Raw genomic sequence first — 14,556 nt, 5'->3', positions numbered from 1 at the left:
AGCGAGTCGACCTGGTGTGTTGGCATATCGCGCAAATATTGTAATGCACGGTATAAGGTCCACTTTTGGAATGCAATATAAAATCCTCTTTACAGGCAACTTTTCATAAAATTTCATCGGGATGTATTATGTTATGTCTCGTTCCTTTCTGTATACTTGCCAAAGCTTGAAAAACATGGTGACTGTGTATTATTATTTTTAACTTTATTAATCGATTTTCTAAAAGATTGTTTTATTTACACTTTTTCGAACTTATAATAGTAATAATAATAACAACGATAATAATAATGATAAATCTTGTAACGTAATACTCGGATTCGTTTTATGTCATAATAAAAACGCGACATCGTTCGAAAGGCCACATTACCTTGCTTCGCTCTCGTTCGCGGCACAAAACGAAATAAAACAGAAAAAAAAAAAATAAAACTGTATACAATCCCGTATTATATACTTTTCAATCGAGCGAAGTCGGCACTCGAACCGGCAAAGTGGCCGCGTTGATGGTCGATATTTTTCTCTCGACTCCGTTGGTTTTTTTATCGCCGCCGTTGTCGTAGTTGCCGTTTTTGTTGTCGCTGCCGGGACTGTCCAAAATTTTGGCCTTTTTAACCATGGTGCCGTTCTTGCCGGCCTGATGATAATGGAAACCGGCGATACCGCCCAGTATCATACCGGCCAGCATCAGGAAGTACTTGATGAAACTTGAGACAACAGATTTTTGTTTTTTTTTTTAATTACGAAAAAAATGAATCAATGAAAATACGGAAACTCACTTGACGGTTTTCACCGAGTACTGTCCCATCCGCACCTCCCTTATCATAAATTTGGGCAGCAGAACGCCCTCCTCGACCCAGGCCAGGGGTAACAGAGCAGTGGCAAAGGTCTTGAGAATCTTGACCTTTTCCACCGGATGAACGAACATGTTGAATTGCAGCCTCTTCTTGGCGTACAGCGGGGCACCGGCCAAGCCTTGAAAATCCACGAATATCGCGTGCTCCTCCTGTGCTCGCACGCAATCAAAAAAGTAAAAAGTAAAAATGAAAAAAAAAATATCGCAAGCGCCTCACCTCGGTCGGCTTCAAGCCGTCGACGGTCTTCCTGTAATCGTCGTGCACGAGCAGCATGTGCGGCAGCGATATGACCAGGGGCACGCCCACGCACTTGTGCAGATCCATCACGCCCGCCTTGGTGCAGTCGTCGGGCCCCTTGCAGTAGCACTTGAGCCGTGGATCGGTGCTCGCGTCCCCGAGCTCGACCGAGTAGCGATTCGTGGTAAGGCCCTTGACCTTGGTCTTCTTGCGATAGGTGAGGCTGAGGCTGCGACAGATGTCCGGGGCGAACGACACGATGTCCTCGTCCTCGTAGAGTTTCGGGTGGAAGACGTAGCCGTCGGTGCCGTTGAACTGGTCGCAGCGCTCGTCGTCCCACACGCTGATGTTGCTCTTGCCGTCGTACTCGACCACCTTGCCGACGTCGTTGAGGCGCTTCGAGCCGCGCAGCACTCGCATGCGCTTCAGCGAGGCCGTGTTGTTTTTCTGCGACGTAATTTATTTATTTTTTTTTTTTGTGTTTTCGAGAATCGAATCGAGTTCGCGAGTACTCACGGCTCCGAGGAGAGAAAATCGGTAGAGATCGGGCTCGTCGATCACCATCGCGCCCTCGGCTATCTCGCGCACCTTCGAGCACAGGGCGTTACCGGCAAAGTCCGTGACGCCTCGGCAGTCGATCGGCAGCCCGTCGAACATCATGTCCATGGCGCGCACCTTGATGAATATGCTCTTCGGAGCTTTGAATACGCTGTTGATGGCTTTCTCTGCGACGACGTGCGTGGAAAAAAAATCGATGCGGCTGCATAATTCAAGTTGTGTATAAGCGGGTCTACGCGCGTTTTCGCCCTCGCGTCAACTCGAATGACAACTCGACAGAAGACGATTCGCCCGCGGAATAACTCAAATGCGCGACTACTCGCCCTTGACGACTCGACATTAAAAAAAAAAAAAAAAACAATTTTATTAACAATCGAAGATTAGCAACAAAGTAATGTTACTTAAAACACTACATATAATATAATTTTCAACGGTATAATGGTAACTGAAACACGACATAAACGTAATAAAACACAATCAAAGTATGTTCAGTAGTGATAATCATAAACCGAAAACACAAAATCACCATGAACTTTTGAAAGTAACAACAAACGACAATGAAAAAATTAACTGAAACACGATATGTATTAAGGAACATAATCACTTTTTATACGAGCCGAAGGTAACGTTAAGAACAACATTGTTCAAGTACGCTAACACGTGTTTTTTCTTATAACCAGACACAACACTTGATAAACGCGAGTCAATTTCTGAGTAAATTCTTTTTCGAAAAGCTTTGTTAATTTTGCCGGAGTTGATGTTTCCGAGTCTGTTCTCCTGCATACCCTGTTCTACCTGTTTTTTGAGAGTAGGGAGAAATAGTAGGGGTACTCACTTAATACCGATACACAAGTAATACCGATCGCCAACAAAAATTAAATTTTTTCGAAGTCGAGCGATCAAAGGTCGACGCTTGACCCGGTGGGGGAGAATTGGCGCAACGATACTCACGGACGATGGGTAACGTGTGGGGCATATCCCGAACCGTGGCCATGTACGCCGACAGCATGAATATATGCGGCATCACGAGGATCTCGTCGCCGGTCAGTCCCTCGCTCATTTCCGGCACGAAGATAAATTTGTTCTTGACTGCGTACTCCACCGTGTCGTCCTCCTTGCGATCGACCAAGTCCACCTTTTCGTGCCACTCGCTGTCAAAAGCGTCAAGGATTTTACATTTGTGTATATATGCACTAATTTTTTCGAGAGAAATTAGCGACGACGACGACTCACTAGAAGAAGTACGGGCCGACCTGTTGGACGCGGGGCTTGGCGCCCTTCTCCACCTCCTCGTGATTCGTCACGTTGAACAGGTAGATCTTGAAATCCAGCGGGAACGGAAACTTGGACCAGATGCCGCGCACCTTTCCACCGGGTTTCAATGCGACTTGCTGCACGTTTACAGAGAAACTCGAATTAGATATATAGCAAAAATAGCGTGCGATTTACAAAGGCGATCGTCGTCGGGCCCAACTTGCCTTTTTGAAAGCGATCTTGAGTATGACGGGGAACAGGATGAAGCCGAATATAAAACCAAAGAGGAACATGCCGATCGCGTACCTTCCGAGCTTGTGGGCCAACTCCCTCTTCTCGTCCCTCGTGCCGTTCATGAGCTTACCGAACATATGCATCGGGCCCCTCATGATGCTGCCCAGAGCTTCTCTCCCCCTCTCTCGCCTTTTACTGTTTTCTCTTAACTCTTGTACGCCGCGAGTTTCTCGACTGCACACGGGGCCGCCAAACAACGCGAAACGACACGACTGCGATCGAGTCGAAGGAACGACGTCGACTAAAGTGCGTATCTCCTTGTCGACCGTCTTTGTCCACTCGGAAAAACGTTTTCACCTTAGCACCGAAAGTTCACGGAATGGTTCTAGCGCGAAAGAATGTAATAAGTAATGAAAGAGAAAAAAAAATCGATACGCGTTATGCCGTCGCGATTTCAAGGTGTATCGTCGGTATAAAGCCGTTTTAAAATTAATTTTCACTCTTCTTTTCATTGTAACCATTGCCAACTTTCGAAACCGCACAAAAGCTCTCGAGCGCGCGCTAAATGGATGTTTTATGCCGGGGGTTGTGTAGCCTCGCTCGCGTATAAGCGTTATAACACACACACGCATACACGTGTGCTATGTGCAGCTACGCTGAATTTTTCAATGACGGAATTCGACGCGATCGAGCGACGCACGGCTAATAAAAAATTCAAAGAAAAATTAACAAGTAGCCGAATTGCTTTGCAGTGCGCGAAACGCGTCGACGATAAGAGCTGGCCTCGTAAATCGGTACGCGTGCATCGCGTGTCATAAAAAAAACATTCGAAGTGCCAGATGTTATTTTTTTCAAACAGACATCATCGTCATCATCATTATTGCAGTACTCGCAGCGCCATTTAAATTAATTGATTGTTAAAGCTTCGCGCTCACGCGCGTGATTAAAACTCATCAAAGCGCAGACAAACACAGATACACAAAATACCTATACATTTATGCCTCGTTATACACACGAATGAATAATATCGTTATATATTACCTCGCGCGAACGTGCCCGAGGTATCGGTGTGTGTGTGTGTGTCTGTGTGTGTATTTAATACATTCTATAGCACTGCTGCTGCTGCTGCTGCTGCTGCACACTTGGGCAAACTGAGAGTGAACAAGGAGAGAGAGAGAGAGAGAACACAATTGCCTATGGATGTGGAAATTCTCATTTGGCCTCTTCATTATCTCGCGCGATATCAGGCACACACAGGTTGAGCTCACTAATTTTTTTTTTTGTTCATTCTGGAAACACAAAAAAGGCGAACGAGCGAGACTAGTTGAATATTAAACTCGGTGAACGATGTGTCGAAGACTTTGAGTGCTCGCGGTGTGTGCGTGTGTGGCTTTTTTTTTTTATACGTATAAAGAAAAGCAGCCGTCGTCGGGAGGTATATCGTTATAAAAAGTGTTCAAAAGAAAAAAAAAAGAAAGAAAGAAAGAAAGGATCGGAAAATGGAGTCGAAGGCGCGCAGTCTGCTATTGGTCGCAGCTATGTGAGTCGAAACATTCTTCGTCTTTTATACTTTTCCGCGTACATAGTTCTGTTAAAAAAAAAAAAAAAAAAACAATGAAAAAAAGAAAAGAAAAGGAAAGAAAGGAAAAAGTTGAGAACAAAAGTTTTTATAACTTTCTGACGATATATATTGATCGATGAACACGCGAGTGTTCGATATACTTTCCATCGAATTCCAATCGTTAATTCTTTCGTCTGTTTTAACGATAATTCGCGCAACTTTTTCCGGTAACTCGAGAGATACTTCCTCGACTGTGTGTGGGTGCTAAATCTCTCTGTGTATCCGTGTGTGTTAGCGTCACACGCACGTCACGCGTGCAGGTGACACATTATTACAGTAGCTGCCATCTCTATATCTGTGTATATCGTATTCCAGGTGTCGTCGTGCTTCTACATACGATAAATATTATTCTTTCATTTTCACAGATCACAGTTATGGTGCTGCTCCACGGGCGATGCCGAGTACGTGACGCTCGTACGAAGAGTAGGTGGAGCACCAGCACCACCGGCGGCAACGGCGACAGCAGGTGAATTGGAAATCTCGTTGTCGAGTAGTCGCGGCAGCGATTCGACGAACGCGTCATTAATTAGAAGCGAAATCGTGTCGCAGCGACAGCAGCACAGCAACGATAATAATATCGAGACGAGATTGGACCGCATCAGAGCCCGGGCCGCGAGCGACTCGTCGCGATGGAGACAGCGCGCCGAGCGCGCTCATCTGGAGAGGCAGCGACTCGCGCGCGAAATGGCCCTGTTGAGAGAGCAGGTGCAGCGGGCGTTGGCCAAGAAAAACAACGATGACGATGGTCGTCGCGGACGTCGTAGAAAAGCAGCGACGACGATCCACGTGAAGAGCAATTACAGCGGTGTGGAAAGGCTGCGGCGGGTGATAACCGTGCTGCGCGAAAAAGCTCCGATCGTCGGCGCGTACAGTCAATCGGCCGGCAGAAACATGGAGAGGCGCGCCGATCGTTTGGAAAGGAAGCTGCGCAAGATCGAGATTCGTATAAGCCGAGGCCGTCGTCGTTACAACAATTACAACGATGATAACGAGAGCAACAAATTGGCGGCACCGCAGCTGAGAATCTTGACCAAGCGTTCGATCGACGAGGCCGAGAGCAGCGCCCAGCGCGAACTGCGAGAAGCCGCGGCGGCCGCCGAGCAAGCCGAGGCCTGGGTGAAGATCATCACGGACGCGGCGGCCAAGGAGATGGAGCTGACGAGGACCAACTGCACCCAGGAGCAGTCGGACAGCGTCAAGAAGCTGCTGGAGACGGTGAGGAATCTGCAGAGACTCGCAGGTGAGCGTCGTTGAATTCATATATGGGTCAAAATAATACTTTTTTACAAAACCGTGCGCACGTATGTCACGGATCAGGAAGCCTCAATCGAACTTTTGAAACGGTCAAAATTTATTAAAATTTGACAAGGAATTCAAAAAAAATATTTTCAAATTTTTTTACCGAAACCATCGGGTTCTAGGAACCGTTTTTTGTTAAAAATAGTATTTTTCGGCCCTAGAAGCTATCGCCTTCAATTAAAAAATCCGAAAAAATTTGAGATAATGTATTTTGATGAGAAAAACAAGAAAAAATTTTTTTCAGATTTTTCGAGGCTCCGTATCGCTCTAAAAAAATTATTTTCGTTAAAAAAAGCGGTTTTTTGCTTCAAAAGGTGCGTTAGGTCATCTGAAAAAATCTGAAAAAAATTGAGGCAATGTTTTTCAATGCGATAAAAAACTGAAAAAATTTTCGTTTACTACATCGGCTCATACCGCCATATCTCGATTTTTGAAATTTTCAATAATTTTTTCTGAAGGCCTGAAGCACTCAAAAAATCTGAAAAAATTCAAGGTTGTTTGGATTGTTGAAAAGTATTTTTGTGAATTTTTTCAGATTTTTTAATAACTTCATGTCCTCAGAAAAAATATAGATCGAAAATGGACGTTTATACCGGAAGTGGGGGGTAGGAGGGGGGAGGGGGTCTAAAATTTTGTTTTTGGGACCTATTTACCATGTACTATAACATACCAAAAACGCGTCAAGATCGGTGACATACGTGCGCACGGTTTTGTAAAAAAGTATTATTTTGACCCATATATATAAGGCGCGGGAATATACTTAAGGTGTACGTGGTCGATCGGAGTCAAACGATAATTGCAAACTAATATCTTTCCTTTGGATCGGGCAAGTTGAATTGTCACTATGTACTTGCTGAGACTTTTTATTGACGATAGCAATTACTCGATTTTCCACGTGTACGCGGACATTGATGCGGGGTTCGGCATATGCGGAGTTTAAAAATAATTCTCTTGTTTCGCGGCGAGAACTTTCTACTGAAATATCAATGGGAAGTATGTATTTTGGAAGAGGTCAAATGGATAAGCGGAATGTCAATGGGTTGCTTCGGAAATGATACTTTAAAGAATTAATTGAATATTAATCTAGTGCTAGTATTTCAGTTAATCTAGGAGAGGCGAATAAAAGGTTTTTACAGAAACGACAAAATAAACATCAGTTTGAAATATTTTATTACTTTTAGTAAAATTGAAAAATATTTACGCAAAAAATTTTTTTTAATTACATAGTATGTTCATGTGATTGCAGAAATCTTATTTCGTCCAAATTTCTTCAGACAAATCATATGCTCCTAGAGTTAGCTTAGATTATGTACTTTCAAAGCGTGCCTTTGGAATTGAACCTGATATCCAAATGATTTCTGACAAATCTTACATTGAAAGGGTTTGATACGATTATGTATTGCATTTATGTGTTTACTGAGGTTACATTTTAATCCAAATGATTTGTGACAAATGTCACACTCGAAAGGTTTTTTCTTATCATGTACTATACTTATGTGCCTATTGAGTTTACCCTTTTCTCCAAATGATTTGTGACAAATGTCACACTCAAAGGGTTTGCTCTGATTATCACTACGATCATGTACTGCATTTAAGTGACGTTTAAGGTTGACTTTTTGTCCAAACGATTTGTGACAAATTTCACACTCGAAAGGTTTACTCTGATTATGAACAGTATTTATGTGCCTATTGAGTTTACCCTTTTCTCCAAATGATTTGTGACAAATGTCACACTCAAACGGTTTGCTCTGATTATGTACTGTGTTTATGTGAGTTTTAAGGGTACTTTTTTGTCCAAATGATTTCAGACAAATATGACATTCAAAGGGTTTGCTACGATCATGTACTTCATTTACGTGAGATTTGAGGGCACATTTATATACAAACGATTTGTGACAAACCTCACATTCAAATGGTTTGCTAAGATTATGTACTGTTCTTATGTGACGTTTGAGGCAACCTTTGTCTCCAAATGATTTGTGACAAATGTCGCACTCAAAGGGTTTGTTATGACCGACATGTACGTACATATGCGTTTTAAGTTTACACTGGAATTTAAATGATTTATGACAAATCGCACATACAAAGGGCTTGCTACAATCATGTACTACTTTTTTGTGCTTTTTGAATCTTCGCTGGCATTCAAATGATTTGTGACAAATTTCACATTCATGTGGTGTAATACTCTCATGTTTCGTATCGATATGTATTTTCATACTCGCTTTTCCTTTGTATACAGTTTTTTTATCAATTACTTCCACTTTCTTGGATTTGTCTTGCTTCAATCGGGGCTTTTCTTGAAAATGGCAAATATTATGAGCATCAAAATCTTTTTTTATTGAAATTATTCGATTTGTTTCATTGAAGTAATTTGTCTGAATTTCGTTTTGCATTTGATTAACTGGTGGATAACGTTGATACTCAGTTTTGCAGATGGTTGTTGATAGAGACGTCGGAGTAGGTTTAAGATCTTGGCATTCGAAATCAATGAGTATATTCTCAATTATTTCATTAGACTGATTTTCCTTTTCTATTTTCATAAATAGTGGATAACTTTGATACTCAGTTTTGCAAGTACTTGTGGATGGCGATTCGAGTTCAGTTTTAACATTTTTGCACTCAAAATTTACGAATATTTTTTCTTCAAATTTATCCTGCAACGCCACACCCTGACTTATACGATTAGTCTGAAATTGAAATTGTGTATTTTTTTACGATGTAAAAACAGAGCATAGATCAAATTATTGAACTTACCGATGTTTCACAAACTGTGTATGAATCAGAGCATTTGGTTTCGCAAGAGGCTACCGAATCAAAAATATTATCGTCCCCTGGATCTGGCGAAGTATCGTTCGGTTCTTCCTTAATTCTGCAGAATAATTAAGTCAAATTTGATGAAGCAATCGTTTAAAAAACAATACCTCAGCCTGAAGGAAAAATGTTATACCTAACTGCATCCTCTCTGCTTTCCATCATTCGCTTAATTATTATAAACGTATTCACTATGGACTTTTAAACCGAAGAAATATTTGAGGTTATGCACCTCGAGTAGCCAACACTGTATTTCGAATTCGCTAATTTGTAAACACTGGCTTACTGCAGGAATTCAGTTCAGCCGGCGACTGTACACTACTCGTACATATTAGCAAATTTGAACCTGTGATTATGGGAGCTACTTGTCGATACATTCCCCCTCTACCATAGGTTGGCCAAACGCAGTTTTGTACTGTGACACATACGTGGGATATATTGCTAAGAATATACACCGATACATTCATAATTGTATTACACTTGATATTGAAAAAATGTTATTCGTTCAGACTATGAAGCTGCAGCTGGTTGTAAAATACCTGATAACTTCGTAAAATATATTCCATTTTGAATACTGACGATTTGATTGTTTTCTCCGAAACGAACGTATTGTGATCCATCGTTGGCATTTAGTAGATGACGCCCCGTAAATCGAGCGCGAGTTTTTAAATTCTTCATAACGCGATCGAGTGCAAGAGTATGCTTTGTGCCAGATAGTAATATTCATCGAGACGAGATTTAAGCGTTTAATAAGCTCTGGCCCTCTGTACAGCGCTCCTTACTATTACATAGCAGCAGCAGCAGCAGCAGCAGCAGCCCCGGCATTCGAGATCCGCGATAGGCGCAACACAACAGCCCTTTAATGCCATATATTTCAAAGCTCCCTTATAAGATCGTTTTTATTTTTCTCAACGGCTCGACGTATAGATATATAGAGAGACTCGGCGCGCGCGCCTGGTATATATGCAAAAAGCAGACACGTTACAGATATATACGTATTACGTACACGCGCTTTCTTATCATTCGCCGGCTTGCTCGGACGCGTATATATATTTTTTTTTCCTCGCGCTCTCCTTCTTCTGTTTTCCTCCTTCATACCGCGCGACGTTCATTATATATCTTATGCGCGCGGCAGGCAGGCACTGGCAGCTATACAGTCTACTTTGCATTAGTGATTTTTCGTTACTGCGCTAGAGGTGCTTTATTTTTGTTTTCCTTTTTTTTTCTCTCTTTCTTTCTTACTCGTCGAGGGTTATATGGACGGATTTTTAAGACGTTTTCCTCGAAGACGCGTAATTTTTCGAGCCTTGTTAAATCATTCGCCGGAAAATTCATTTATCGCCCCGTAAACGTATTATATATACAACGTGTATACCTAAACGTTGCGCATGTATGTGCGGGCACTCGAAGCGCATACATACACACACACAAACACACACATCGAGTGTAACGACTTTCTAAGTATTTACAATTCTCGAGCACTGCTCGCACGCGTGGCTATGTGTATGTGTGTGTGGGTGTGTGTGTGTGTGTGTGTGTGTGCCTAGACGTTTTAAAAGTCAAGCAGATCGTAAAAGTATTTACGAAAAGCGACTCGTTAAACTTCTCACGAGGCTCTGCGTAGCTCGCTATGTGACTATGTGTGTGTGTGTATGTGTGTACTCGCCGCGCGCGCGGCAGAGTTAAATAAAATGAAGAGAAAGAGAGAGAGACAGGAGGTACAAAAAAAAAAGAGGCGAGCGCGCGCGAGAGGAGGAACGTTCGGTCGAATTAACCAAATGCCACTCTGACACGCTTCTATATAACCGAGAGTACAAGTGGTATGTGTATGGTAGTAGCAGCAGCAGTGGAATCGTCGTCTTTCTCTCTCAGGCACTTAGCGCGCGCGCGTACGTAGGATAGGAACGTTTTTGCTCCGGGAGCTTTGGTCTCTCTACTACGGCAGCGATGCTCGAGCAGAGCTAACCCCTTTTGCGGATCGAGGAGACATATCCTGCCTGCAAGAAACTCGTGCTGCTGCTGCTGACGACGGAGCGAGAGAGAGAGCTCGAGGAATATAGGTACAAAAAGCATCTTCTCTCCCGTGCGTGTGTGTGTGCCCTCGCCCCGATAAACAACGAACCTGACAAATGACGCACGGCTGCGCCGCAAATAGATATATATTCGTGTGTGTGAGAGAGAGAGCGAATGCGGATGAGGACGAAGGAGAGAAGGATAGGACGAGGGATATAGACGATCGAGAAAAAAAATCTGTTCCACGCGGCGGAGATCGAGCGACAGGTACACCTGCACCATGGTATACTCCGCGTCGACTTTTCGTGCGTCGATGAGATACATAGAGGCTCCTCGCACGCAGAGTGCAGAAATTTGCAGGGGGGGCGAATTGATTGTCGCAGTATACGTCCTCCTCCTCCTCCTCCTCCTCCGCGAACAAAAGTTTTCCGTAGCGTACTTGCATGTGCTTTACTTCGCCGAATTCCGTTGTTTGTGCACCGGGGATAGTGCTTGCGCGCCGCCGCCCGTCATGCACGGCACGTAATATCGATTCCCTGATTGAGCTTTCGCTTCTTGTATATACACACACACACACACACACACATGCTATATACATACAGGCAGTATTAGTAGTAGTAGTAGTAGTAGTAGTAGTAGTAGTAGTAGTAGTAGTAGTAGCAGTTCTGCGGTTCTTATTCTTTGAAACCGCACGAGTGGGGGAGTACATATAATAATGAATTTTTTTTTTGTCGAATCCAATAAAAATATGCGAAGTCATTGCGGGCGCTTAGACGACACTTACAATAATACACCTTAAACGTGTGTATGTACTTTTTACATACATACGACACATAGTGGTGTAACGACGAAAATTTGTGTATAAGAAGACGACAGTCATCGTCGCTAATGCACGCACGGACCCGCGCGCGCGTTTTATGTATAAAAGAAAATCAATTCCATCGCCGACGCCGCCGCCGGCCACTATATAACTCTGCGGAGATCTGTACTTTTTTTCGGTCGCGTCACGTGCGCAGCAGCTCTCGCAGTACAGTGACAGAGCTGAAATTCATCCATCGCCAGATCGAGTGCATTATACACGATCGAGACCGTACATATATATATAAACGCATTGCGTGCTATACATAATGACAGAAGTATAGCGAAGCCCACGCACATATCGTGCACTTCTCTCGAGCTGCTGCTACTGCTGCTGGTGTCATCAATCTTTAATACACGTCCACGTCCACGTACACATATATGCGCGCGAGGATCGCCCTTTTCTCTATTTCTCTCTCTTACTGTCTGTCTGTCTCTCTCTTCTTTTTTTCCATCGATTTTCTTCCGCTCGTTCGATTTCTCGATAATGTATAGTATCCGTGCCATATATATGTAAGCCTGCCAGCGCATGCCTTGCCTTGCCAGCCTGCGAATTGCGAACGTGATCGTAATGAAGCCCTTTTCTCTTTCGGCCCTGCGTCGAGTATAGTAAGAGAGAGAGCGAGCGTATTATAGAATTTTTTTTCTCGGAAAAGATATTGACTTTGGCGTTCGCCCGTGATGTATGGTATATATAAAGGGCCGTGAGCTTGCGCGGGCGCGCGCGGTCAGACTGGACATGTGGAAAATGAGCTTTTTTTCTTCTTCGGTCTCTCTCTCGCTTCTTTTCTTATCGCATAATGGATTCATTTTGCGTGCAGCGACTCGATTAAACCCTATATATATACCCGTTATATATATATCATGGATATATTGGCGCGGGACTCGTGTGATTACGTTAGACGTTGATGGTGTTTAACTTATGTATGTGTGTATGTGTGTGTGTATGTATAATGTATTATAATACAGTAGCTCCTCGACTGCGCTATACCCATAATACGGCTCTCTCCGCCGTACAATGGACTTTGTCGAAAACTTGGAGCTCTGACAATGCACTTTGATAATCTACGACGTGCATAGTAGATGTCAAGAGTGAGAGAGAGAGAGAGTCGAGGCTACTACTACCGCAGCTATATAGCGCTCTTTTGCCCCGAGCTTGCGCCTCGCGTAGTGTGTGCCTCAACGCCAAACGCCAAAGGATTATTATATATATACCCCTATACCTACCTACTTTTCATCTTTTTTTTTTTTTATCGTACACCAGGTTCTTTTCAACGCGCGTATGGCATAAAAAGTTTTTTTTTGCGCTCGCAAGAGAGTAAAAGAGCTGCAGGAATAAAAAAAAAAGATCCAATGCGGATCGTTTATACACACGCACACACGTACAGTAGATGCGTTATATAGTACGGAGCATTGGCTGCAGTCGAGGGGGTGAATCGCGCTATCGGGTCGGTCGAAAATTTTTACGAGAAAAAATCCGTCACACACGCGATGTATATAGCTATGTATGTATACGTATTACGTATACTCGATGTACAGACGCAGAGGTTTTCGAGAGAGCTCGAGGGGCTGCTTAGTCAACGGAAGTGACCTCATATTATATATAATATCGGGCGCCGATGTGCATGTATATTGGAGTGCGTGATTCATCGCGTCTCGCGCGAACTTTTCGAAATATATCGATATAAATGTACGCGATACGCGATCGTGGACTTAGCAAAAGTCGAGCTCGTGCGCGCGAGCGCGAATTAGAAATCTGTCCCATGCATAATGGCTCTTGTGTGCGGGCATAATAAAAATCAAATTATACACGCGAAAATCTCGTGTCGTGTATATCCAAGTGTTGAATTCGCACGCGAACTAATACTCTATATACCAGCCGTTATTATGCACAAAAGTAGCAATAATAATATCGACTGTAATAATAATAACACACACATACGTATAAAAGGACGTTGTGTGCGTGCGGTGCAGCAGTGCTTTCTGCGGGTGGCGCCGATGCAGTGCAGTTGGAGGTGTGCGGTCGTCGACCCTCTCTTCGCTAATACTACTACTACTACTTGGCGCGCTCGATGCACGTGCAATGGCATTCACACACACACCCACACACATATAAATAATCACAACTGCTGTAAAAGGTCATTATAAACAAAACTCGCGGGCTGCGCGGCGAGATCGCTATTTGCCTATTATGTGTGAGCGAACGCGGCCTGGACTCTCTCTTATACACTCTATAGTCTATAGCATTGCGTAATCATCATCATCATCGCGATCGCATCGATGTGCATCATGGATTATATACGTACTCCGCGCCAAAAACCAATACACACGTAACGTATAAAACATGGGCTGCTGCTACTATACACTTTGCTGAATGCGCACCGCGTGCTAAAATGCACGGGGCATGATTATTGCACATGCACACACATGCATATCTGCCCGCGCCTTGTCTGCATGCCCCATAAACGCTCTACACTCGCGTAATATGAGCAACGGCAGCGGCAGCAGCAGCAGCACACGTGAAAAGGAAAGGTTCGCAATAGTACACACCATACACACACACACTCGCAGTTTTAGCGGGCAAACGCCGTGCATCTCGATTCCTCGCAACGTTGTACGCGCTTGTATGTGTATGTGTATGTGCGAAGGTTCCCCACTACTCTCGCTCTCTCGCTCTGCGAACCGAGCAGCGAGCGAGCGAGGCGAGCGTCGACGAGAGCGACTCCCGAGCCGAGCCGAGCCGAGCGAACTGAGCGAGTACGAGCGAGAGAGAAAGAGTATACGCAGGAGTAGTGGCGCTCGGCCGCCGCGAGTTTCTGC

At 43.9% G+C, this 14,556-nt stretch overlaps 3 protein-coding genes across 4 annotated transcripts in view; 1 reads left to right on the top strand and 2 right to left on the bottom strand.

Moving 5' to 3' along the window:
• Positions 1 to 302: 302 nt before the first annotated feature.
• LOC106654214 (sensory neuron membrane protein 1-like) lies at positions 303 to 3,488 on the bottom strand. Its single transcript, XM_014373984.2, has 7 exons — positions 3,125 to 3,488; positions 2,880 to 3,037; positions 2,598 to 2,797; positions 1,605 to 1,813; positions 1,068 to 1,535; positions 774 to 1,000; positions 303 to 701 (listed from the first exon to the last, which is right to left on the bottom strand). Exons 1-7 carry the CDS (start codon positions 3,287 to 3,289, stop codon positions 455 to 457), a joined length of 1,674 nt encoding a protein of 557 aa, XP_014229470.1. The 5' UTR covers positions 3,290 to 3,488; the 3' UTR covers positions 303 to 454.
• A 749-nt stretch (positions 3,489 to 4,237) lies between these two features.
• LOC106654202 (fasciclin-2) overlaps positions 4,238 to 14,556 on the top strand; it is a 79,249-nt gene continuing 68,930 nt past the window's right edge. Inside the window, exons 1-2 of one of the 2 annotated variants that reach the window (XM_023459427.1) lie at positions 4,238 to 4,674; positions 5,121 to 5,995. In XM_023459427.1, the coding sequence (XP_023315195.1) occupies positions 4,634 to 4,674; positions 5,121 to 5,995 (916 nt within the window). In that variant the 5' untranslated portion in view covers positions 4,238 to 4,633. The remainder of the gene's footprint in view (positions 4,675 to 5,120; positions 5,996 to 14,556) is intronic. The other variant, XM_023459426.1, reaches the window with a different exon arrangement.
• On the bottom strand, positions 7,301 to 9,164 carry LOC111693778 (zinc finger protein OZF-like). Its single transcript, XM_023459428.1, has 3 exons — positions 9,002 to 9,164; positions 8,809 to 8,923; positions 7,301 to 8,741 (listed from the first exon to the last, which is right to left on the bottom strand). Exons 1-3 carry the CDS (start codon positions 9,028 to 9,030, stop codon positions 7,350 to 7,352), a joined length of 1,536 nt encoding a protein of 511 aa, XP_023315196.1. The 5' UTR covers positions 9,031 to 9,164; the 3' UTR covers positions 7,301 to 7,349.

Source organism: Trichogramma pretiosum, unplaced genomic scaffold (assembly GCF_000599845.2).
Source record: "Trichogramma pretiosum strain Unisexual culture from Peru unplaced genomic scaffold, Tpre_2.0 scaffold61, whole genome shotgun sequence".
Classification (NCBI taxonomy): Eukaryota; Metazoa; Arthropoda; class Insecta; order Hymenoptera; family Trichogrammatidae; genus Trichogramma; species Trichogramma pretiosum.
The sequence above is the reverse complement of the archived record's forward strand: the minus strand, read 5'-3'. Positions and strand labels throughout refer to the sequence as shown.